At 47.0% G+C, this 26905-nt stretch overlaps 1 protein-coding gene across 9 annotated transcripts in view; it reads right to left on the minus strand.

Annotated features, from left to right (window-relative positions):
* tenm4 (teneurin transmembrane protein 4) overlaps positions 1-26905 on the minus strand; it is a 160971-nt gene that overhangs the window by 74423 nt on the left and 59643 nt on the right. For 4 of the 9 annotated variants that reach the window (XM_076036757.1, XM_076036758.1, XM_076036756.1 and 1 more), the window contains exons 5-9: positions 16658-16907; positions 12066-12301; positions 6191-6355; positions 3811-4025; positions 2416-2626 (exon numbers count right to left, since the gene is read on the minus strand). In XM_076036757.1, coding sequence (XP_075892872.1) covers positions 2416-2626; positions 3811-4025; positions 6191-6355; positions 12066-12301; positions 16658-16907 — 1077 coding nt within the window. Of the gene's footprint in view, positions 1-2415; positions 2627-3810; positions 4026-6190; positions 6356-12065; positions 12302-14011; positions 14111-14415; positions 14491-16657; positions 16908-26905 lie in introns of all 9 variants that reach the window. The other 5 variants (XM_076036753.1, XM_076036752.1, XM_076036751.1 and 2 more) reach the window with 3 other exon arrangements.

Genomic DNA, 26905 nt, shown 5'->3' on the forward strand with positions numbered 1-26905 from the left:
GGGTATGTGGGGTGGGGGGGTTGGAGGAGCTAACTATTGTGAAAGTCTCTCCAGACGGCGAGGACACGGCGGCGTGCGGTGGGCAGGTTTAATCAGCGCCGCGCTCTCCTGCTAATAGAGTGAGACGGCCCGGGGAGGAAGACTCTGGCGTGCAGGCTCTGTGCACCCCCACCCTAAACCCCTTTCTGCTTCTTTTTCCCCCACCCTACTCTGTATAGGAAGCCGTGTCTGGGCTGAGGCATGTCTGGCACCCGGGCAGCGGGACAAATGGCTTCATGCTCCGCAGGCCAGCGACAGAAAAACATGCACTGGGACACATTTCACACAGCCACGGAGCCGCTGCTCAGTAATGAGGGGTGGCCCAGATTGGAGGCGGAGCCTGTCGCGTCCATGCGGAGGTCCCACTGTGTCACGGCCAGGCCCCCCCGGAATCCAAGATGGCGGCCCATTCATTTCAATGAAGTCGGCCAATCAGAACGATATTGGTGAACATCACGTCCGGATGCAGCCAATCAAAAATGAGCTGAGACACAGCAGCACGTACAGCGTTGTGACGTCACGCTTGGAATAAACTCTTCTCTTGTGATTTTTTTGGCTACGACCAAAGACCAGAACTGAAAAATATACAATAGAAAGATTTGCTATGAATCACGTTTCAGGTCCTGTCAGCCGTTATAAAGGTGTTTTTTTTTCATTTTTGTATTGCGGAAAAATCGGTGCGCTGCCATATTGCCAGTCTGCTATCCGGTTCTTATAATACATCCAGACAGACAAAAAACAAAACATGACAAAAGAACCCCTCTCTATCATACTCATGGAGATCAGTTCCTCTCGACCACGTTGACTCAAAGTCGCCTCTGTTTCGGTGCGTCTTTCCCGCCGCTGCCCACCCGCCGCCCGACCCATATCCGGAGTGCCGTCCACATATATTTTTCTATTCGCAGGCCGCTCCGTTTTGAAGGTCAACTCCGTCCCCGCGCGGCTCGATACAATTCAGGCGGCTGGTGAGATTCAATTTCTGCTGAAGGGCACTTAGCCGGTGACCCATTTGAGAAGAGGGAGCCCCCCGCACCTCCCTCGGAGCTCCCGTGGGCAGATCAGCTCTGATACAAATGAACAGAGGCAGGATCCCTGCTCTGACTCACTGGAGGCCCCCCCCCCCCCCCCCCCTGCACCCGTCGCACCTTTCATCTGACGCAGGCTACCAAGGGAGGGGAGGGGAGGGGGGCGCTGTCGAGCAGGGGATGGGGTGACAGCAGAAACAAGTCGCTGTGTTTGTTTTATTTATTTTTTGGGGCTTTTTTTGCTTTGTTCCCGCACTCCCCCCCCCACTCAACCCACCCCTTCCCCGCTCTGCGTGTCCTGTCGCGTGTTCGGTGCAGCTGCTGCTGGCACGGCAAGGGTGCATCTCTCTCTCTGTCGGCCTGTCTCTCTCTCTCTCTCTCTCTCTCTCTCTCTCTCTCTCTCTCTCTCTCTCTCTCTCTCTGTCGGCCTGTCTCTCTCTCTCTCTCTCTCTCTCTCGCTCGCTCGCCTCCATTTAGTGTTCCACTGGTGTTGAGGACAGCTTCTCATCGATCGGCCCGCCTGGCACAGCCCCTGTCACGGATGGACTCTGGCCCAGGAGCTTTTAATTAAAGAGCATGTGAGAAGAGCTCCCAGCTGCCGTCGACCCTCCTCCTCCCTCCCTTCCCCTCCGGACCCCTTTTGAAAGCCGACACCCCTCCTGTCCCTCCGCCCCCTCCTCACACCTTGGTCGATGTGGCCGCGCTAATGAAAGAAGGAGGGAGGCGCTTCGGGGAATGAAAAAATAACAAACAAATAAAACTGCAATGAAAAGACGGTCCCTGCAAAGAGGCGCGATTGACATGTAGCTGGCGTGTGCTGAGCGGACTTGGCCAGACGAAGGTGGATTGGTGGTTGGTGGTGGTGGTGGGGGTTGGTGGTGGTAGATGGTGGGGGTGGTGGTTATCTCTTCACCTTTGATATATGGAAAGCAGATGGAAATTGGGACGAATCATGATCAGAAACGGCACTCGCAGGAGGCCACAATCACACTTTGGATTGTATGCAAATGGTTCCCAGAAGCCGGACCCCTGATTTGCTCAGAAGACACTCGGGGGGTAATGAGGATATTATGATCTCTCGATGTCCTACTCAGGGGCATGGTGGGATAACACTGATGTCCGGATCTTTTTTTAATACCCAACTTCACCTTGATTAACCTCCTTTTTTTTTTTTTTTTTTTTACCTATTTAAAGGTGCCAACAACTGTGTCTGACTCGCCCTCCCACCAAAAGAAAGTCTGGGGCTGTGAAACACGACCACTCGCCTCTATTGGGATTGTGTGGCTTGTTCCTGTAAAGGGTGGAAGGGTTTTTTTGTTCTGTTTTGTTTTTTTCAGCAGGGGTCGCTCACCTATGGCTGAGGTGAGGAAGGAGACGGTCTCGGTTTCCTTTCCGTCGTTGTAGATGGCCAGGTGCCAAATGCCCGAGTCCATGTACTTGATGAAACCCGTGTCGTGCGTGGTGATGGGTATCAGGCTCCGCTGCATGGCCACGGGCCCCTCCAGGCCGTGCACGTCCTGGGCCAGGAGGCGCCGCCCGTCCAGGAGCTCCACAAAGTCAAACTGCAGACAGACGCCAAAAAAGTGAGCGAGAGCTTGATAGATGGATGTGCAGACACTCCCATTAGAGTGACACATGAGACCGGGAGTGCGTTTGGCTCGCTTTATGGCCCGGCATCATTTGGTCGGCATGGACGACTCATCATTCTGCAGGAAGCCTGAGTAATTCTTTGGAGCAGCGTGGCCGTGGCGGGGCTATGGTAATTTCAGAGTCCACATATCTCACATGAAAAGCAGTTTTTTTCCTCCTTCTTCTTTAAAAAAAAAAATAAAAAACCTCCCCTCTCTAAATGATGAAGAGAGGGACGGCAGAGAAAAGATTTAGGGCTGTTTACCAAACACACACCCGCAACAATTTGCCTCCCCTTAGTAGTGACTCACAGAATACCAATGACAGCATTTCATTTGATTTTTTTTTTCATCTACGTGGGTAAAAGAATCCCGACTCAACTGCTGCTCAACGTGGAATCAGTCGCGGCGTGAAAACTTTGGCTCTGGAGTTTTCCTTTTGAAGTGAGACGTGAGGAAGGAGTCATATATGAACTCTCGACAGGGAAAAATAAATCAAAAACAGGCGAAAATCACAGCATGAATATTTCACTGGATATCGCAATCACATTCAAAAAAAAAAAAATCCCCCCAAAAAATCCAAACCCCGTGAACCAGGCAGCGCATGATTCATAACAATAATACATGTTATGCTGCGCCACGCACAGATAGAAAATTAGTGCAAAAGAAGGAGAAAAAAAATCTCCTTTTTCTGGCCCTCGTGGCCCGGATCGCTGCGTGATTCATTGGTGATACTAAAACCGAGGAGAGAATCGCTTCTGCAACAAGGAAAGTGATTCATGATATAATGAAGAGATTTACGAGACGCTTCGCCATCCTGACACACCCGAGCATGCTCAGATAGATTCTCTGAATATCATTTCAATTTGTATTCTCCACAAAAAAAAACAAAGAAAGCTGCATGAGGGAGACACTGTCGTGCAACTGTTCAAACCAAGTTTCATTCTCAATTGATTTTGCGTACCAAGCACTTATTTTCTAAACTGATTATAAGCTATAGAAATGTAGCAATAATTAGTCCAAGTTGCAATGTTTAATTCAACTGGAATACAGCAAATAAAAAAAACAGGAAATGTTACTGTTGCCAACACCAGCCGATTGGTTGAGCTCTTCCTCACCTGTGTGTGCGACGGCGGCAGGCCTCTCCTCCCGTAGATCCCCACTAAGGCATCTTTGCTCAGGGACACGTTAAACTTCAGGTACATGGGATGATCAATGAAGACTTGGGACCTCCAGAAGATACCAGGGGGAATCTGCTGGGCAACCTTGCGCCCCACGTCAATCTCCCCCATATCTATATAGCTGTCATCTGGGAACAAGCTGTCCAATTTGCCTGCGTGGCACACAAAGTGAATCGGTCAGAGAGATCAGCCCATTAATCCACCCACGTGGAGGCCAGAGCGCGTCTGCCGAAGCATGATAGTCTGACCGTATCACAAATATTCAATCACACCGCTGACAGCCAGTTGGAAAAAAAGTGAAAAAAAAGAAGAAAAATGTATTTTTATGGATGCCCATTGAAAGCAATTCCTGGCTAAGAGCTGCTGCAAAAAGCAACAAGGAAAAAGTGACAAGAAAATCAAGAGGAACAAAAACAGGAAAAATAGACAATTATAAATCAAAGGGAATGAGCAACAAATGAAAATGTTTCATTATGCAAAATTATACATACATATTTTTGTTACTTCAATAGCTTGTCCCGAGAAAATATGGACTGAACTGATGCACTTCTAGAATTAAGGTATTTTGTGACATCACAAAGGGCGTCTCCCGATCCCAAAACCAGAATGTTTTGATCCTCGACAGAGTTTTAGCAGGAAGCTGAAACTGAGGATATCAGCTGGAGGATGTAAACAGAGGGCTCAATATGCTGTTTTCTCTTTCCAATGTGAAAAATAAAGATCTGGAAATGGGACTAATAATAAGCTTGTCTCATATTCACCTTCAGTATGTTGCAAAAAAAAACAACAAAAACAATACACGTTAAAAGAAAATGGTACGAGGAGCAAAACCTCTCCCTTGCTTTCCAAAAAAAAGTATCAGTAATTCTGGAATTAGGGGTCATAAAGCGTTATTAGGGCGACGAGGGATCTCTTATGTTGATGATTTTTGCTCAGGTAGCAGCAGCACCACCGCAAAGAAACGCCTCATAATGCGCCTTTTATTGGACTCTGCGGAAACAGCAACATCTGTTTGCGCCGCGTCGATGAACTCGTTTCGACGGTGACACCTCCTGAAGCGGCGTCTATTCAAAACCGCCCCCAGGACTTGTTGGCAAACGCGGCTTTAGGGTCACGTGCGCCAGCGGCGGCGGCGGCGGCAGATGGCCCGTCTTCTCAAAAGTCCATCAGCGGCGATGGCTTTTCATCAGAGCAGACAGGACACGCTCCCCGTCTCCCACGCCTGGGCTCCGACATAATGCCGCAAACGCCCGGGCTCATTTTCCACATGTTGGGGTGCGTTTGCATTCGCGCGGCGCATTAATGGCGTACTCATCGGGCTGCTTAAATAAATCATAAGGCCGGGGGCCGGTGATAATGGGCCCCGTGGTTAAATAAATGATTGTTGTAAAGCCAAAGTGCGACACGATGATTTGATGGAACGCGGAGATTAAGGGAGGGTTGAACTCGGATGACTTTGGGCGTCACCTTGGAAAAAACCAAAACAAAACGCGGATCCCCTTTTTCGTGTTTTCGTCCTCTCTGGCGACGGCGGCACCGCGGCGGCCGACTTGTTTAGAAAACCATGGCTATTGATTTCCTATCAGCAACAGCTGCCATACAGACGCTGTTGTTAGTTATACAAACAAACAAACAAAAAAAACCTTTCTGAGGCCGCTGTGTAAATGAACAAGGCAACTCTTGGATTCATCTATATGGTAATGACCCCCGGACTCCAACCTTTCTGGAGGCTGCCAAGGGCGAATCACGTGGCTCAATCTGGGGCCGTTTGCTCAAGATGCACGGCGGAGAGCAAACTTTCCCCGAGTCAAGCAGTCAAGCAGTTGGTACCGTGGGGTAAGCGCATGCTTTCTTGGGCTGCCAGGAAATGCGGGCCAGACTGGGAGATGAAAGGATCACATCCGTTCTGAGGAGGACAGAGTGGCTAATCCCCCCCCACCACACTCCTCCCTCCCTCCCTCCACTTCCAGCCCCTGGATACTCAGTCCCTTAAGCTGTCCCATTTTCTCCCTCCAGGAACAAATAAAACTTTCCCCACTTACAACACTCTTCATAGGATTACAAAGCAGATCTCTGTGCATGCCATGGAGACGGGGCGAGCACAATGTGAGACTGGATGGCAAAGAGGGGAGGTGGCGGAAGGGGGCGGGGGGGGGACGGGACGGAAAAAAAATAATAAATTGCTTGAATTCTAAAATGTCATCTGCAAACCTCAAGATTTGAAGAAGTTGCTCTGATGTGGGTGCAGTGGGGTATTACACTCGGCAAATAATCCTGCAAAAAAAATAAATCGTCATTTAACAAAAACCGCACTTACTGTCATCTTTTCCTTTCCTTTTTGGGATTTCCAGGCCTGTGTTTCCCAGCGGCGACAGGCTCAGGTCAGTAGGAAAGGGTAGGCCACTGGTATTGTCGTCTGACAGCTGGTACATCTGCCTCTGCATGGGCTGCAGGTGCCAGTTCAATCCAAAAAGGTGCATGGCTGCAACGGGAAACACAATGCATCCTTAGATTAGCTTTTTTTTCAGGCAGGGGGACTGGGGGGGCATTTTAATTCAGACCTCCAAAAGCCCTGAAGTTGCACATTCTTAGCAGGGAGGCGGCGGTGAGATGGAGAGGCAGGAAGTGAATTCCATAGAGTAAAGAACAAAACGTGGCTTAATGGTTAACGTCTGTCCTGATGCAGAAGTGCTGATCGGAGAGACGTCCCTAACCTTCGTCGGACAACATCTGTCCACAACGCAGCCACAATGGACAGGAACATTCCCAGTTCCCCCCGGGGTTCCCCAGACGCTGGACGTCAAGCAGGCGGGTGTCGTGAATGCGACCAGAGTGAATGAAGGATGCAGATATTTTACGAGGTTGACAAAAGAAATGTCCTCTGGAACAATGACAGCGGGGACCTGGGACGGAGGGGGAGTGGCCGACCGTGACAGATCACCAATAGGAGAATGGACAAGATGAGCTTAGCGAGGCAAAAAAAAAGAAGCACCTTGGAAGTCAACGGTCAGCAGAAAAAAAAAGAAGCGAGCGGCTCAATACAGCTATTTTATTGGTCTGTAGGTTCCTTTCACGCTCCAGCAAGAATTAACTACACATTTAGTTGTTCACAGTGAAATTATTCAGGGTCCAAAATCTCTTCAGCGTTCCTTTTTAGTGTGGTCAGGTGTTGCTTTGGCTGTCTTTTAAAAAAGTTGTGCGAGAGTATAATTTAGAAAGTTTTAAATGCAACAACAGGGGGGGGAAATACCAGTGACCCTATAAACACACGTTCCATTGAACAAGGTCATCATTCCTGAAAGTTGGAGAGCATTACCGCCGTGTCTTTGTGTCCTTTAGATCTCCTTTGAACAAAGGAAGAAATAATTAAAAAAAAGGTTATTTTCTCAAAAATTCCCAAATTTCCGCAAAGCACAGCAACAAAAAAGGGGTTCAGAGTAAAAGCAATTGAGGTGGAAAGGAATAAAAAAATCCCTCATATTTTCTAGTAATTTGTGAATGGGATTTTATGTGTGCTGCAAGACTGACTTATTTACAACTTTTAAACTGCTTCTTCACCTCGCTAAAAATGTGCTCGCTCATATCCCAAATTGGAAACCCGTGTTTCTTGGCTCTCAGTAAAATCTCTTGAGTACAAATCCAGACCGATGCCCAGCAGCAAGAGGAGCCTCTCCTTATCCGGCCTCTGCTTTTCTTTGAAAATTGACTGAAGCCAAGCATTAAAAAAAAAGTTACAGTCAAAACTGTAACATCTGCTGAATGAAATAAATCCGCTGGCTCCCAGGAGGCCCTCATCAAACACAGATGTGTCAGAGCACCAAGGCCTGTCTGAGCCCCAGTCCCATCCCTCATCTTTATCCCCATCCCTCCCCCTTCACCTAGGCCCCTGGCACTGAGTCACGCGGGAGTAGCGCTTGAAATCTACCCCTACGAAATGGGACACTCCTTCTAGAACAAGTTACATCATAAATAATCCTTCCTCCTACTACAGCAGACCTGCTGTGTTTTCACTGGATCTCCTGCAACCCAGCCCTTCCTGTGCGTGAGCTGCAGGCAGCTATAGTTTGCCATCTACCAAAATACGGGGGTTAAAACATGCTAATGCGCGTAACTGTGTTGCACAAATCGGTCATGAAAATCTAATATGAAGGTCAGCCGACATCAGCTAATGCCAATGTTATCTTAACAGCTACTGTTGGTGAGGGGGCCACGGAGACATGAAAGACATGAGACGTGAAAAAAAATCGACGTAAAAGGACAACATTTAGGGAATAAAGTCGACTAGTTTCACCCGCAGTAATCAGGAAACTGGTGAAATCTGAACTCGACATTTCGTCTTTTTTACGTCAACTTTATCCGAGAAATTTCAACTTTCATCTCGAAATTTTAATTTTTTTCTCTTCTTGTGGCCCCAATCCTCCTCTGTAAACAATAGATTGTTAAAGTACAGAGGATAAAACACTATTCAACCAGCCTTAGTAACACAAATATATGTGCATTTGGTCGCCTAAGCCATACATCCGGAAGTCTGTGAAGAACATTTGGGCCAATTTTCTTTCCAACTGTGTGTTTCCCCCTAATGTAAACACCAATTGGTGCACAGTCTGGATGACTAGATATTGCAAACATAAAAAACTGGTCACTTCCCTGCATGCATACGAGAGGAATCATGATGTCGTTTTTTTTTTACAGGTTGAAACTGGTTGATAATTGTTTTAAACTGCGTAAGTGCAGTTTGTGTTATGCTTCTGCCCATTGGTGTAAACAGCCCCCAGAGACGCGAGAGAGTGGAGGGAACCATTCCGCCTCACCTATTGCCGTTCCTGAAAACAAAACGCTTTAATGAGCACTTGTGCCGCGCTCGGTGGAGAAGAAGGAAAAGAAAAGGGGGGAAAAAAAGGCGGCCGCGACACCGCCTGGATGCTTTTTAGCGAACAAAGATCAACAAGCAGGCAAAATGAGGAACGAGTTAAAGACGACGATGACGCCACTTCACAATAAGACGCACTCAACCTTGAGCGAACCTGTTCATCCAGACTACAGTGGCAACCGCGCTGGTCCGGGTTCATTGTATTTTACAAGGCAGAATTCAACTAAAAGGTGAGAAAAAAAGCTGTGGAGATGATACTATTGGTTTGGGACGGCCAGTGGAGACGCAGTTAGCATCACAGTGTCAGAAACCCACCACAGCTTTGCATTAGCTTGGAAAAGGAGCAAGAAGAAAAGTGTCTGTGTCTGACATCAAGGTCTGAAAGGAGAAAAACAACAAAAAATATTTTGGTCAGCCGGACCACGTCCTCAGAAGCTTTATGCTATGCGGAGGAAACGGATGTCTGCGTGGGTACATTGTGATTTATTTATTTTTTGTTTTTTTTTTTTGCTCCGCTTGCTGTTCGAAGTCGGCAAACAATGTGCAGTGGCATTCAGGAGGCTGCTGCAATTGGCTATGAAATGAAGATTGGCAGGTTGCAGCAATAACAAGGTAGATCTAACGAGATCGCTGCGGGCAGAGGCAACCCACGTTCCGTGTTCTAGCCATGCCACTGACCTGTCAAAAGGACTGAGCTTCAGAGCTTCGCCCGCTTTTTTTTTTTTTTTCCTTTCGGTTTCTTTTTTTTCTCCCTCCCTTCCCTGTTCCCGAGCACATGTTGTGCCCTCCTTTCGCTTATCTCTTGGCAGGAACTCGGGTCACGCCATGTGCCAATTAGGGAACAGAGGTACTGCGGTGCAGTTCTCTCAGCCAATCTGAGGAAGTCGGCACTTTGTGCCACAGGTCATGTGCCAGCACTTCTTGCGCTTCTGTCCTCTGATTTGAAAAGAGAGCGGAGAAAGCGGCAAACTTGAGATACGACAAGGGGGACTTTTTCTTCGATCTCACCCAGCAAATCTCAAAAAATGAGTGACCCCTTTGACCGTGAGAAGCCTTGGACTGAAACTTGCTGCGGCACCGATGCTTAATTAATCTCTGTCATAAAAGGAATCCCATAACTAATATGGTGAAAACGGGGGCTGACAGTCGGCCGTTTCACAGCGACCTGCCGTCGTTAAAGCACTTCTGCACGTCGTTATGAACTTAAATTAAAACGTCTGCCATCTTCAGGACGGGAAGCACACCTCCCCGCCGCATCCGAAGCCCTTGGCTGGACACCCAGTGTGAGGGAGAGTGAACTCAGGATGAGGCTGATCACCCTCAATCGAGGAGCCTTTTGCACAAACGGACCAGATTGGCGAGCAACCGCGGAGAAAATGGGGCCATTTCAAAGCCCGGAACAGGCTTGTAAATTGAAAAAAATGACAATCCACAATGGCGTTCCGCGAATGGCGCGCGAGGAGGGGAAGAAAAGTAATCCTACAAGTCACAACATCTGTCACGAGGCATAATTGGGTTCATTAGACATCTCACCCATAGTTCCCAATTACAGGCCTCAATAATTAATTGCACTTGAAATTAAATGTATTTTCTCACCGCCCTTTAATTAAACACCGTCCCGGCTCTTGATTGGAAATTCCGATCCCGGGTTTGGGGAGGTTTTGGTCTCTAACATGTTTACTTGTGGTGCGGCGGGGGAGGGGATGACTTTCGCAGGGTATAATTACACAGTCTGATTAAGCGCTATCAGGATCATGGAGCTTACTGGCTTTGGGCCAAGCTACAGGCTGAAGACACACAATGCCCCCCCCCCCCCCCCTGCCCCCCGACACACACAGCAAACCAGCGCTACCAGTGGCCCCAACAAGCTGGCGAAACACATTATCACTGTCAATCCTGTTGCTTTGATGAGTAGAGAGATATTCTGAGAAGTGTGATAGGCATAAGAACGCAGGACTGCTGAAGGCCGCTCTGACTCTTCGTACATCAGCTATTTGAAAACCTGCCTTGCAATTCAAGAGGGTGAAGCAGGACATTCACATCTGTGACAACTACCTATTTAAATGTCTGGGTCAGTGAATCATCTGCGCCAGGACAGATCACATTCAGACCTTCATCACGCATCACTGACATCACATATTGAAAAATCTGTTGCTGCCCTTTGGAAGTGCACTGATGGCAAAAGACAGTTTTGTATGTGTTTACCCTGGAACACCACACCAGCTCCACTTGTTCACTTTTATCTCCTTTATTTGAATCCCCCCCCCCAAAAAAAAATAAATAAAATAATGCCTCTGCTTGGCCGGGTGTTAGACTGAATAATCGATCTCTGAATTCTGGAATTTAACCCACACAATTTCTGCATCATCACAACCCCCACCCTCCATCTCCCCTTCCTCTACTAAAAAAGGCAATAGCCAATATTTTTTTTTCAGACAAATGTAACATCTGTCACTGCCAGGTGATCAGCCTTTCCGCTGACTGTTGTGGCAGCTGTCTGCGATTAAACCGAATAAAAACAGTGGCTTTGGCATGGAGTTGGCGAGTCAGTCAAGACCAGGGATGTTAACAATCAATCGATTATCGATTGTCGATTTAGAATTTAATCGATTCAATTTAATTAGTCGCAATTAATCAAACATTTTTTTTTTTTTACACAGGTAGTTAAAACCCTTATAACAGTGTAGTGGCAGCAAATAGCAATTCACCTGTAGATACTGTGATGATAATATACTTAGAACAAGTTACTTTTAAACAGTTAAATAATCCTGACCACTGAACTGATCAGTGAGCAGTTCAGGGATTCAAGTAAATAACTTTAACATCTCGATCAGCAAGTTCCAGTCATCCACGGCTAACAATAACAATTTGTTTATGCTTAAACATATCAGAGTCAATGAGTTTCTGCAGACTGATGTACGAAACATTACAAAAGCAAAAAATAGCACTTTGGTAATCACCAGTGCCGTTTATTTATGGCAGCTGTGGCATAAACCGAATCACTTGGTTGAACGCTGTATACATGTCGAACTAACAAATATTAGTCATCACTCCGTTGAAGAACAATAAGGGCCCTGCCCAGTGTGTGGATGATGGTGGTATTCCAGGAAATACATGTGCTGGAGACACATCAGCCACTTCTGCGACCGTTACTGCCATAACTGCATATTTTGGGCGCAAAGCGAGGACTCAACACTTTGAACACAAACAAAGATAAAACAAAGAAGAGGAGCTGAGCGGCATGCAGTGTTTAGTCCCCCCATGCCTGGTGGTCAGGAAGCGGCGGGGCAGCGGCGGGGCAGCGGCACCTGAGGTGACTCACCAATGAAGTAGGCCAAGAGAAAGAGCAAGGTCACGGAGATGAGGATGGCACTGAGAGCGGCGCACTTCCAGTTGCAGTGCTTGTAGGGCTTCTTCAGGCTGAAGGCGGGTCGGGAGAAAGTGTTGCGGGGGAGGGGCCGCGGGGGCGGCGAGTACACCGTGTTGGAGGTCAGAGGGTATCCTGGCGACGTCGTGCAGTACATTGGCGATGTTCCACCGGGCTTGAACAGGAAGTGCCTGGGCAGCGGTGGAGGGGGGATGCGGAAAATAAAAAATAACAACAAAAAAAGAAACAAGTGAAGGAATGAATAACGTCTATTTTTTTTTTCCTGGATGCTTCCAACTCAAGGGACGCCTGTCGTCACGATGCTCGCAAGGGTATTTTCTGATCAAGTGCAATCCTTTTTTCTATTCAAGTACAGTCCCCTCCACTGGTAAGTAATTCCGCTGAAAACACATTCAATGCTGTTACCATAGACACGACTCTGCCAGGGCCGGGGAGGATAGCGAGGCCTATTGGGTTGTGCTCAGTCAGGAACGCGGATCAATGTGAAAATCTAATTTAGGGGACTAGTGACCACCGCTGGCTCGGGGTTTACATATTCATATTCACATGGGTTGAGTTAAGCAGATTGATTCGCCCTTGAAGAAGGTGGATGGTCATTGCTGGATAAACAAGCGCGCCGTACTCGGAGCCCAGCAGCTGCGAGAGCCATTCTTTTCTCTTTTTTTTCCCTCTTCCCCCCAGTGACAAGCTTACAAGAAAGCTGCCGAGCAGCAATGACATGACGGTGATTTAATGCCGTATTACGATGTGTGATGTGGACGGTCGGCCGGGACGCGACTTTATTTATGAACGGCGGGGACAAATGGCTGACATGCCCTGTTCTGCGACTGGGGGACATCAGCGGTAATGCGTTTCATAAAGCGGTCATGCTTAGCATTCATCAAGCCATATCTCCCAACAATGTGACTTGATGCAAATGCTAAATTCAAATTTCACCCGCTGACTCTGGTTGAAGGTTCCGGTAGCCGAACCACAAAAACAGTGCGGAAGTTTGAAGGAGGAAAACAGTTTTGCCCAATGGAAACCTGTCGTACCTGCAATTTAACTTTTGAAAGTCGCAAGAGCAAAATCCTCTTTATTTTGCTACAAAAAACACTCTGAACACTTTTACTTTACTTTTTTTTTAACTGTTAATTCTTACGTTACTTTTTCCTTTTCAAATGAAAACTCTGAAGGACTTGGCTGCAAATTGGCTTCCATTTGGTAGAATTATTTCCCTCTGTAAAACTCAACCAAATACCCCTTTAAGTTTTATTTCCTCCTGCTTCTTCTCTTGCTTTAATCTTTCTTCAAATGCGGTCCATTTAACAGTTGGCTTCGTCAATAATGTTGGCAAACCTTGAGAACGAGTTGCCTATTTAATGGGAAATAGCGCGTGAGCGCAGAAAATTTCTTTTCTCAAGAAAAGAAAAGAGAAAACACAGAGCCACATAATTGGCTTATTATTTAGATTTTCACAGCGGGGAATTTTGGTCAAGCTGAGACTTTCTTATGAACTTTCATCAAAGGGGGGCGGCGTGATTGCGACAAGGATCGGCGTCATTCCGCCCGCGGTTTCGTCTGATACCTGGAAAGAACACGGTGTCTTGCAGAGGTCCCACGCTCCACGGTAATCAAAAGAAGCACAACCCAACAATGCCACGTAATGCAAATTGTTAGCTGCGCTAAAACAGGAAAGGGACAAATACAGCGGAAGGCCCGTCGCTCTGGGGTGATTGACGGCACCTCCCGGAACACGGGGATGCTTGATGGAATAATAAAAGCAGGCGTCACTATTGTTCACAATGGCAAAGCAGATTCTGACTCTAAAAGCATGAGCCGGCGGGGGGGGGGGGGGGGGGGGGGGATGGGGAGGAGGGGAAGGGGAACATGCAACATACCCGTCGTTGTACGCGGCATCGTGGCCCGCCGATGCCAGAATGTCCATCTCAATGAGGTTGTCCTGCAAAGTCTCTAGGAATGTCTGCTTTGATATGTTTCTACACACAGGGAGGGGTCGGGGGAGGGGTTGGAAAGATGCACATGAGGCCGGCGTGAGATGAGCGTACGAGAAACACAGAGACGGCAGTACACACAGCACGACGTCGACAGCACGTGGCGGATGAAAGATCAAGACACACGGCGTGGTGGTGGTGGTGGTGGTGGTGGGGGAGGGGCTCTGAAGTGGGTGGGGTGGTGGCGGCAATGGAACCGAGGAGCCCGTGTGGAAACTACTTCTACTGAGGCGTGAGACACAGAACATCTACCTGTGTCGCTTTGGCCCTCACTGGGGACACTTCCGTACCTTGTTTTGTACGAGCCCTGCCCTTCTCTGCAAGCGTCTTGCTCCTCTCTAATAAACATTAGAGTATTCTGGCTCCTTCGAGGATCGTGATTGGAAGAAAACATGGCATCACCACACACGCACAGACTGGTAGGCTTTCTGATCAAGAACAACTTAGCTTTGGTTACACTTATTCGAGGTCGTGGGCTCACGGGCGGCGCACGGCTGCGTTACGTCACAGTGGAACGAGCGCGTTTACAGCTGGAGTTTGCAAACGCGCGGCCATGAGCTCCCACACGATGCGTTTCCTCTTTATGAGGGCGCCGTTCCGTAAGGAAACGCTGCGGCAATGTCATGGAGAATGTTCACATGCGGCGGGCAGGCTGAACACGTTCAGTGCAACAAGAGAAAAGCCTCGCGTGTGATCCCTGATCCATGTAAAGCAGTCCGATGCTGCAGCAGGGCGAGCGTGTGCCAGTGTGCATCAGAAGGAGCTTGTTGATGTGTGAGCTGGCACCAAAAGCAAAAACAAAATAATAATCTTGCATGAAGTCCTTGTGAAATTAGATTTAAATTGGATGTTGCTAATGTGATTAATTATGATTTGTGTGAACACTATCCAGTTGAATTTTCTATCAAGAGCGTAAGAAGAAGACATACCTCAATTTATTAAAATCTTACTTTTTAGCAGCAAAATTCCATTTTGGGCTTATTTTTTTCTGTTTCCATAGGTGCTTGATGAAATCAATCCTTAAATGTTTTTTTTTTGCTCCATTATACCTTTTCCAACCTCAACTTGCATCTCATTGGCTGGTGGCGGCAGGTTGCCCCGCCCACTTTAGCCATCCACCAGGTGTCTTAGCGGTCACATCAGTGCACTCTGACCGACGGTGTAAACTCACAGACTGTTTCGTAGCTTCACATAAAGTGGCCGTGGCTAATAATCTGTTGTCATTTAGGGACTAGGCTACTTAATGTAGCCATCGTTAGCGCGTTAGCATTGTTAAAAACAAAAATATATATATATGTGTATATACATATATATACATATACATTAGCTATTATATGCGTTAGCAATGCATTAGCATTGTTAAAAACATTTATACATATATATTTATTTGTGCCATTAACACTTGAGCAGATCAAATTAAAAGCCACTCTTCCTGTGAGGTTGGCCCTCCTCAGCCACCGTAAAACTCTCCTGATGGCAGCAGGGGCAGAGGCTCCGAGAGCTAATTTATCTATTTTACTTTATTAATCATTCCATTAAGTAGCAAGTCAAATAGAAAATTATTGTCCAAACAGCAACACAGATAGAAATAGAAAACTGGTATTGTGCTTTTTGCAGCATGTGTGTCGCCTGTTGCACGCCTCTCGTCTCCCAACCATCTGTCGGTGCTCCGCTGGGAATACCTGCGCAGCGTTACCTTTGGTTGCGGGGATGACGCCATCGTTCAATATTCCTCCAACCGTCCGCAGATCGGCTCAAAATTGACGCTCATTTTCCTGTTGACTGAACCGTCTTATTAGGACTGCGGGAAGAGAGGCGCGTTTTTTGTTCAAAGGGGGGCCAAATTAGCAGACAGACACTCTGCTTCACGGTAAGGAACGCAGGCCAAAAGGGGGTAAACAGAAGATTTCTCCTGTCTATTCCGGAGAGAGTCGACGCAAGCGGCCGTGCGTGCTTGCTTGTGCGAAGCCGCACGGCAGGTGACCCCGTCACGCCGAGTCGATTCTCTTTGTGCGCCGCTGCTTCGCTGCAATTTCCACCGTGCTTAGAATAATTTCCCTCGCCTAGTCTCGTAATTTGAGAGCGTCTCTGAGCAAACAAATAAGCATCAATAGAAGTTCTCTCTTTGTGAGGACAGCACTCGAACGATTCCCTCGCTTCCTGTTGCGAATCGTTCTGAATAAAGGAAAAATGGTAAATTAGATACATAAAACTCAAGGTTTTTCTTTTGGGGGGGTGGGGTTTCCAAGTGCGGTGCGGTGGAGCCCTGTGTGAACTGCTTAAAATGCGTCTCAACTAAAATACCTGCTGTTTGATCTGAGTTGTTAACATGAGATCAAGATCAAAATGGAGCTTTTCTCTTGTTTGCAACAAAATCGTGTTCATCACAACTGTAGGCCTTTGCCCCGGGACTATTTTCCATTGTATTGCTCTGCTTCTCGTTAGCGCTGGGCCGATTTAACAATGAACATACATTCTATATTCAAGGGGCAGATGCCGATACGATAAAACACTGACACGTTTGCCCGGTACCTCGTCTCGAGGGGAATGTTGCTGTTGAGCAGCCAGTTGTCTTGCGCACTACCGGAGTCCTGACCGCTGGCCGGACCCTCCGGAGGAGCCGAGCTGTCCGTGGGCGCCGGACTCGGGTTGCTCCGCGGTGTGTAGTTGCCCCTGTTCAAGGAGTTGATGGAGGCTGCATGGTGCTGATGACTCGGCGAGTGGGAGTGGGAGAGCGGCAGAGGGGGCGTCCGCAGCCGAGAGTGGTTCTGAAAGGCTCCCTCTGGGGGAACAGGAGGAAAAAAAAAAAACATCACAAGACACATCAGAGACAATTTAAGAATATCAGCCAAGATGTTGAAGTTCTGTTCTGAGGCACTGCTGAAGTCTTAGGGCATGTTCGGAAATGGAGCAAAGATTCACTGTTTGTTTGCCAACACGCAGCTTGGAGCCTGCAGGACGTGCGAGGATGCAAATTGGTACACAAACTGAAGTCCTGGGCTCAATCCCACCTCACCTCTGACCCGCAACACTGATTCCACCGCCTCTGTTTTCATGTTCGGGTGTCGTCTGACACGATTCATGTCCAGATAAAGGGTGAAGTGCTGTGGATAACTGGCCCTTGAATGAAGATCTCCCAAGGACAAACTTCAAACAGATGGTTTGTTTGCAATAACGTCCGACCAGTTGCTGACTGATGCTTGTTGTGTCTGCGCACTTTTGCTCTTGCTCACTCTTGCAAAAAGCCCAATATAGAAGGTGGTGCTACGGTCGATTTGGGGGCGGGTACAGCAGTGTTCTCCAAATAGGTTCAAGCACTCCAGATACGGTTGTTCAGGACCACCTTTTTCAAATGAACTGCTATTGCTAATTGATTGTAACTCCTAATGTTACAATGAATTACTTTCCTTGCCTTTCCAAAAATACATCTGTCTAAGCCGCTACCTCGCTTACAGTAGCTATTTTAGCTTCAGCTAGCTTTTATGAACTGTTATCTACAGCTTAGGCCAGAAATAAAACAAGAGAGGGGGCATCGTATCGACAAAGCATGGCTCATCTAGATCAGTGCGATCATCACACATGACTGATGTGTTGTTGCTGTTGTTCTATTTCAATCACAATCCAATTGTGACTCTGTTTCAAGGGCAAAGGCGTTTCAGCAGTGGTAGGGGACAAAATGAGAAAATGTGCACTGGGCTCCTTCAACTTGCTCCTTCTCTCCTGTGGTCTCCTGTCTGGATGTGTCCTCAGCCTCCTGTGGAGATAAGGGACTCCACTTAAACCAAACCCTGGCTCATATACAAACAGAGGAGCTGGATCCCTCCAAGAAATCCACCAACCCCGCTGGTAGTTTTTGACATTTATTCAGTCCCTCACCCACAGATAGTCTTTACTGCGCTTGCTTGGCAAACATTCTATACCCCCACATAAAACGGAAGGCAGCCAAATGTTTTGGAAATCAACAAATAACAGTCGGCCTTGCCAAAGCTGTGCATTTATTGGATGCTAATCGTAATCAAATTTGCAGCATTAGACCTCATTAGATGCGAACTCACATCCTGTTCCACAGCTCCGAGCATCTAAGTTGTCGCTGCGCGCCAGGGGATTGGAAAGCATTAGGTATTAATGTTAGAAAAACAGATTACATCCACTGCTCCTACTGTATATGCAGGCTTTGCACTTCACAAGATAGAAGATCAATGCCCTGGTGCACTCTGTATCCATTTATTCTCACAGCTGCTAAGCCATTCATCAATCAATGAGCTCCTGGCTTTCCACCCACTAAGAGAGTGGCTTTTCTTTGGGGCAGTGAGCCTCCTTTATTTCACAGATATCCCCATCGTGGTAAATTGCCAATTTACCTCGGAGAGCGAGGGCAGCGCAGAATCAAAATTTATTGATTTTTTTTTTTTTTCATTATGAGCTCTTTTTATAACCCTTAGTAACGCCTAAAAGAGGCCAAGAGTTTGCTATATATATATTTTTTAGGTTGTTTTTGTTTTTCATGGAGGTCAAAAACAGGAGGATGTTGCAATTTTTTTTTTTACCCCAGAGGGGGCATTAACAGGCAAAAAGGGTTGAGGTACACAAAGTTAAGCTTCAGGACCTGCGACATTTAGGGCCAGCGGGAAGGGACTGCGTCGTGTTTACAGGTGACAGGCTAATGAGCGTGAGAAAGGCACGAGTGGAGCGTCCTGCATTTACAGCTGGCCGACGCCCCCGTGGAAGGCTGTCAGTGCAGCTGTGCAGTGAGAAGGGTCGGCAATTAACCTCACATAAAAAACAATTGAGGCATTAAATGTGTTTTTCCTTTTTTTTTCTGTTCCTAAATTACCCAGTATATTATAATTTTTTTTTTTACAAACAATCAAACACAATTGGAATGACTTTTTTGAGTTTGTGAGAAAAAAAAGTAGTTATCATCTAATGATGATGAAATTCCATTAGCAGCTGGAACAACTAACCTTGAACTCGTCTCGCTCCTACATTGCCCGCATGGCATACAGGATAAACTACCAACAGAAATTGTTTTAAATTCTTTATCGTTTTCCAGAGGGCGCCCTATCACGCGCCTGTCCCCGACTCCGTATGGAGCCCGGGACTGAACGCTGCCGCCTGGTAATTAGTGGGGCCACGGGGACGGAGGCCGGCCCGGCCACAGTGCCGGTGAGGCAAAGCCACAGAACTTGTTGATGACCTCCCCCTCCTGCTCGGTAATGTACCTCCTCCCAGAAGCCGTTAATAAGGTTATGCTAATTTGACACGAGGACAGCACAGATATATGCAGTGATATACATCACAGGGGGCTATACGTCACCGCTCCGGAATGCATTGACTGCGCAGTAAACAAATAGTGAGCTTCCTGTGATCATCAAGCACATTTGCGGCAACTGGTAATTAATTTCCTTGAACACTTGGGACTATTTTTCTTCTCCCTTTGGGCACCTTGCGCTGTACATTTAATGACTCATGCTACTGCCACACAGACACCATACATTTTTTTTTTTTTTTAGCAACAGGCTAAAATCACAATCAAGTCTACAGTTAAGAAAAATTGTTCCCATCTCATTTTGTTGGTGGCCAACAGAACAAACCATGTACATACAAATGCTGGGACATCTATTTTCAGTAAAATGAAAAAAAAGCATGGAGAAAGTGCATGTGCTGCAGGTAATGCCTTAATCCAATGTATTCATCGAAGCGTATAACCCCCTTCCCCCTGTTGCTGTGACTTCCTGTAGCAGGTAACAGTTTGCTCAGGGCACCGCAGTGTTCAGCTGGCTGAGAGAATGAGGCCACTGATGCTCCGCTTTGCAAGGGTCTGGATCGCAAATGCGTCTTTCACGGAAAAAAGATTTGCACAAAACTAGAAATTTCATCCACTCGCCGCTCACCACTTTGTTGACGTAGCCTCTGGTGACATTTTCTCATCTGCCATTCTGGATGGAAAGAATTCCACCCCACAGTAGCCACAACAGTCGACCAACATAAATAAATCCCAAGACAAACAAACAGAAAATGTTTTCATTCTGCTTGTGTGGTGCCGTCCGAGCGCCCAGAAGACTTCAGCAGTCGCGAAACGGTGACGTTAAAAACACGCTTTTGTTTTTTCTTTGGTCCGAATATCCAACGCGGCCTCCAAATCGAGCGGCCTTTGATCGTGCGCTAGATCAGTGAGATGGTCACACAGCCGCCCGCGCTTCGCGGAGTCAGCAGTGCAAAGGCTTCTTCCGAGCCAACGAGGGGCCGCTCAGGGTAAAGCTATTTCAAAACGCAGCAGCGAAATAAGAAAACATTGTCAGGCTGAACAGTAGCTTGGCTTAGCGCAAAGCATCGCGCTTGCATGACGAGCAGCGCTGAACGCAGAGCCATTCGGCGTCTCCCTTCCCCCGGTTACGACAGTCGTCCGCTGAGCGGAACTCCTTCCGTCTTGCCAACCTCCGGGATGGAAACGTGGAAGAGAAAATGTCACCCGCCGAGGCCGCGTCCGACAAAGTGGTGAGCGGCAAGCGGCAGAGATTTCAATTCCGCCGGTGCACCATCCCATTAAATGTCACTCGAGTGCATTCGCACCTGTGCTTCAAGCTGTCCACATGTGATGCTATCGCTCGGGGGGGGGAATGGGAGGGGCTGATGTTAGAACAAGTGTCTGAGTGACGCCCGGCGGCCTCGTGCTGCCAAAAATGGCACCTCAGACACGCCGGGCGCCGCACGCTGACCAGATCTGCGACCGAGGCAGACGAACTGGTCCAGTCACGACGCCCCATTGGCATTAATGAGCCTCTCGCGTTCCAGCAGTATATGAGCAGTATATGAATATTTGGCTCCGCTTTTAAAATACTCCTCCAATGAGCTTATTGACGAGTGTGACAAAGTGTCGCTCTAATGAAGGAGCCAATAATACAAAATAAGCTCTGCGCCCGTCTGTATCCCTCTCTCCCTGTCTCTCTCTGTCTCTGCCGTAAATTGCCAATTTAGCGTCATAGATATCTGTGAAATAAAGGGAGGCTTAGTGAGAAAGCCACTCTTTCACGTTGGGAAGAGCGGGCGGTTCACGGGCTGATAAAATGGCTTAGCAGACGGGGAAATAGCTGGATACAGGCTACATGAGGATCTTTTTCTTTCTTTCTTTTTTAATTAGGTGCCAAGCATGCTGGTGAACACATACAGAGCCAAAACAAAGTCATCGTACTGTCACTAATTGTTTATCTTATTGGTAAAAATCAATACGCAGATTAAAAAAAATGACACGAAAACAAATTTGAAATGATCGGAGTAAGGATGTCGTGAGAGGACGCAGCTCCAGCAGCCAAACTGGCACGTAGGCAGAGTGCTATGCAGGTTTAATCGGTTCTACCACAGCTGCCATAAATATTAGATCCTTGGAACGACATCAGATTTCCTTGTGCAAATGCTAGGAGTCAAGTTTTCTCAGTTCGAGTTTCTCATTTTTTTTCCAAAATCCGGAGCGTCGCTTTTTTCTCTGCCCCCTTTTTTCAAAAGGCGCCACCAATGCACGAGCTCGTAATGAAAACCTTGCAGAGTGAAGAGTTTTGTGCCAAGTGCTGCCAATTCTCCATCTTCCTACTCATTTGCCTCTTCCGCTTTTAATGGACTGTCGAGCATCTGTTCCAGAAAGTGAAATAAATAAAGTGCCGCAACCTGATTAAAATTCCCCGCCAGACTGTATATGTTTGTCCTTGTCCAAGCAATAACCCTTCAGCCGCAGTGGCTGTTTCCTTCTTTGTGGAAAATTAACAGGAGGATGAGGAACAAGACGGCGCATGAGACAAGGCTCGGGGGATGCGGGGGAAGGGCGGGGGGGGGGGGGGGGGGGGGGGGTTGTGCATTCGACCCCCGCAGTTGTGGTGAATCAGCAACAATTATTCACTGGCGTCCACGGGACAGAAACAAATTAATGGTTTTCTATTGACCTGCTTTGCACAACGAAATTGAAAATAAAAGGGAGATTCATTTGTTATCAGGGAGACAGAACGGGGGGGGAGTCTGCGACAAAAGGACAAACTTTCTCGTGGCATTCAAAAGTGCAAAGATTTCCATTTGGCCTGGGAATGCGGCTTTTTCATTTTTCTTCCCGGCAGATGTATGCAATGGTAAAGGCCTCCTGACGCCATTCTCGACAAGTAATTAAGGCAAATCCACTTCATTAGCCAAGACTTCAACCCCCACCCTGGAGATTAAAGGAATGCCTGTCTGACGCTGGGATGTAATAATTGCTGAGACCAACTCTCGACTTGTGGGGCATGAAGGAAATATATTGAATTTAACTTTTGCTGAGTTTTAATTGAAAAAAACAAAAAAAAACACGAGTGGTTTGTCTACTTTGTGGCTTTTAATCTGACATGAAACAAGGTTTTTAATATTTTTAGTTGGGGTTTAAGAACATGCTTAGAAATTATACATGAAGTTAAAAAAAAAAACGTACTCTATATAATGCACTAGCACACTAATGTAAACCCTGACTCCCAGTCGCAGCAGCAAAGCGTGCTACTTAAATCAGTCAATCTCACAACAACAGTGAGTACAAACAATATTCAGCTTGAGGAGTTTGCTACACAGCCCTGCTTGCGCGACTGCGACTGCAGTGCAATGATTGGACCGGAGATGCGGAAGGTGCTGCTGCTGTCGGGGCTGACGGGGTGGAAAAAAAATTTAAATTAACTGTGGGCTAAATGAAAAGAACAAGTGCCTCTGCTGCAAGGGGAGATGCGGCAGAAAATGACATTTCACAATAGAGCGGTGGCGGGAGAGGGAATGTAAAAGCATCAGTGCCGATTTGATTTGGAATGTATATTTAAGAGGACGAGCTGCCAACAGATGGTGGCTGCACTGTAAACGTGCAGCACTCGAGTTGTCGGGAATAGTCGCTGCAAGTCGTGCAGAAAAATCTGTACGTGTTCATATGGGTGGTGGGGGAGGGAGGGGGAGGAAGTGTTGCGCTCTTGAAATTTCGCCTGCGCTCGTCCCGACGGAAAAATCCGAAGAGTGCCTCAATTTGCGTCCGCGTCGAGTCGAGAAGCTCTTCTGTCTGAACGGGGACGGCGGATGAAAACCCAGCCGGCGCTAATGGTCACACCTGATGAAATGAAGTGATATGACATGCCCCGACCGGCGGATCAACGCACCGAGGTGTGAGAACATTCGATACGGAATTAATCAAAAGCTATCCAGCGCTAGCGGATAAATCGTTAAGTCTTGCGCACTGCCACGGCCCCCGTGGCTAATCACTGGGAGCAGAATTTCCAGTTGAGTAGCATTTGTCTATAAAAATACAAATAGAATTTATCATGAAGGCAGCGGAGCTGCACGCACACACGCTCACAGACAGACACACACACACGCACAGACACGAACACACACACATGCACACTCTCTCTCTCTCTCTCTCTCCCTCTCTCTCTCTCTCTCCCCCCTATCTCTTTCTCCCTGTGGCTCCCTGAAGCTGTTCTCCACGCCGGCCCTGCTGTTTCCTCCACCATTAGAAGAGTCTGAAGGGAAGAGCCACGCGGGAATACAGCAGCCGTCTTTCCTGGACTCATTTGAGAGGTAACAGGTAGCGCAAACAACACATGGCAGCTACAACAGGCAGCTATCCACCTCCACCTGCTACTGAGGTGTGGGGGGGGGGAGGTATAAAACGCGGCGCCACCGGCTTCCTTTGAAGGCATCATTAGGTACAAAACCACAAAAATAAAAAAATAATAAAAAAAAAAAAATACAGGTTTTAAACAGCCTGTTTCAGCAACGTGACCGCAACCCCGTGTAAGAGTGAGACTCTTAACAGCTTAGCGATAAATGTCTGATAGGACAAACAATTTAGTGTTTAAAAAAAAGAAAAGAAAGTTCGTTAGCAAAAAAAAATATATAAATAAATAAATAAAACTGTGTGTTTTTTACCACAGCTTTCAAGCCGATCCATTAGAACCGGCATATGTTCCTCTCTTCCTTCCCCAAGATCAAATGGATTTTCTGTCACTCTTTGAGCGGCCTTTTGCCAGAAGAAGACGAGTGGTTATCTGCGCTGCGCTTTGTGTGTTGCCCGGCTGCATATCCATCAAGGGGCTCCGCGATTTCGTTAGAGGGCACAGATGGCCGGCGCAATTATAATGGAATGAAAGTAATGCATCTGAATTTATGTCAATGGAGATAAGAGACATTGGTGTTTAAGAGGGCTTTGCCCCTGTTGTCCGGACAAACTTTTAACTTTTCTTTTTTTTTTTTTTGCATGAATTCCTCCTTTTAAACTTTGTCTTTTTTTGTATCATCCTTTAAAAACCCTCAGACTGGACATTACTTCTCATTCCCTCCAGGAGTTTTTTTTTTTTTTTTTTTAGCATTCTGATAGCAACAAATCAATTAATGCTAAATCAAGCCAAGCAAGTCCACTGCAATACACTTCAGTTTTGTTTTGTTTTGTTTTGTTGTGCGTATTCTAAGAATACACACAACCCATGTGCTGTTGTTTGGTGACGTCCAACAGTTGGTCTTGCTGAGCACCGTCAGATTAAAAGTCTGTGAACTTCCCAGCTGGGCTACTATACTGGTAGCGGTGTTCACATGACAAGAAAACACTTCCTGTGTATCAAAAATTCAAACAAAGTGTAAAATGTTGCAATCAGCCAATGAGTTGAGAGACAATATAAGAATAAACGTTTTCTGATTTCTGCAATCTTCAGGCAAAAAAACCCATAACACAAAAACAGGAACCAAAAACCTGCATTTAAAATGTGAATTTGTCAGAAAAAGCCCCAAATCTGGCATTTCTTTAATGGCATTGACCATGCAAGTGCCATGTGCTGCTCATGAAATTCTTATTTCGCCTCACATAGTTTCATTCCTCATGCTGTGTGTGGATGGATTACTCTTTGGGGTGACCTCTTTTAACTCTCACACACACACACACACACACACACACACACACACGCACACACACACACACACGTCCTTGCAGTAACAGAAGGATGATTAGGCAGCCCAAATGAAGACTTATTTAAATTCACACACAAGCGCGTCCCCGAATCCTTCAGCGCCGGCTCAGCTCATGCATTCCTGCTTGGTCAGCTGCGGGGTGGCGACCAGGTGGGGGTAGCCCTCGGCTGCGGCCAAGTCAACAGAGGCGGACCCCACGCTGTTTTGCATTAAGAGATGCAAAGTAGCGCGAGGTTGCAGTGTTTCAGATTTGGCCGCTCAGCATGGCAGGAGGCTCCCACTGGCAGTCTCCCCGGGAAGAGGACCTTCGGAGAAAGCCCAGGGCCACGGCGAAACACATGCTTCACAAAAGGGGACTGCAGGCTTCAGCGAGCAGCCTCGTCGGGCCTCGGAGAAATCCTGGCGCAACGTTCTTTCCAAATGAAAACAGAAGTACCACAAAGAAGAAAAAGAAGAAAAAAAACAAACAGATAAACAGCGCAGCCTCGAAGGCCACCAGTGTGAACGACGGTATGCCGCTGACAGTCGATTGCTTTTCCAGAATCTGGGAAAAATTCTCAGAAATTACATATTAAAAAAAATACGGATCCTATATGTGGGCTTTAGGATGACCTTGAGAAAACGTAATTTGAAGTGATTCCGGCACAACAGATCCTCTCTGAGCCAATTATTCCCGTCCCGCCTGGTTATACGTGTCCCTGCGCCCGCCAATGAAGGCGTCGATGTTTCCTGCAAGACTCCGACTTGGAATATTTCAACACAACTGACCCGTGTGTCAAAGAGATACGATTGGATATTCCAGTCAGTTTCACCATGGCGGCTTTTCAAATTACCATCTTGGCTCATGTAATTCCCTCTGAAAAACCTGATATACATACTGAATCCAAGATGGTGTTGCGCTTTTGGCAAGTCTCCCTCTTCCTCTCCCTCACTCTCTCCCCCTTTTTTTTTTTCCAACAGCACGTCCAACTGCTGCAAAATGGATAATTATGAAGCCATTTGCAAGTCATTCCAACAGACAGTTGAGGAACCGTGTCATCTGAGCTTTAATGGTATCACCTATGAGTTTATATGTCGGTGAACCAATTTAAAAGAAGCAACGTGTGGATGATGTTGAAACAAGTTGTAATGAAGCAATTTGGTCCAAAAATGGCCAAAAATAAAAAATATAACATAAAATCAGCAGGGGTTTAGAATTTACCATGGGTTCAGTCATTCATTTTACAGGATTTCAACTGTATTAGAACGATTTGATTCCAGCACCCGTCCTTCTTAATAACCTTTGCTCCTCTTTAAGTCAAAACCTCAAAACCTCAGAGTTTAAGCTAAAGTAGTTGGAACTAATGTGGCTCAAGTGTGAAAAGACAATAAGCCGGTTAGCACGGCTCACTAGGTGGCTAAAGGCACGGGAAAAGCAGCAGAGTCATTTTTCTTTTGTCTTTCTGATTATAATTGGCTCCTTGCTGTCAAAGATTTCATGTAATTAGGGATCTTAACCGGAATGTTAAACAAAGGCTTTGTTTTGTTTTTGTTTTTTATTTATCTTTCCCAAACTTAATTGGCTTCCTGTTTACTCCGGAAAGGTGAGACGTCACCTTGGCTGGAGGAGGACATCGCTCTCCAGCTCGCTCCGGGAGTTTGAACTGTTGTGATCGCGACCGAGAGAACGGCCAAAACGGGGCCAACTGTGCGAGAGTTCTGGGCTGCACGTCTAATTCTGCCGGGGGAGGGAGGTTTGGTTTCCCTGTCGTGTGTTTATTTGGTGCGAGTCTAACAGTTGGTCTAGCTGCGGTGCCGAGTGTACTCCTAATCCGAAGCAGCTGGGCTACC

Source organism: Nelusetta ayraudi, unplaced genomic scaffold, assembly GCF_046127955.1.
Source record: "Nelusetta ayraudi isolate G7.1 ecotype Tasmania unplaced genomic scaffold, CSIRO-AGI_Nayr_v1 ptg000048l, whole genome shotgun sequence".
In the NCBI taxonomy this organism is placed as follows: Eukaryota; Metazoa; Chordata; class Actinopteri; order Tetraodontiformes; family Monacanthidae; genus Nelusetta; species Nelusetta ayraudi.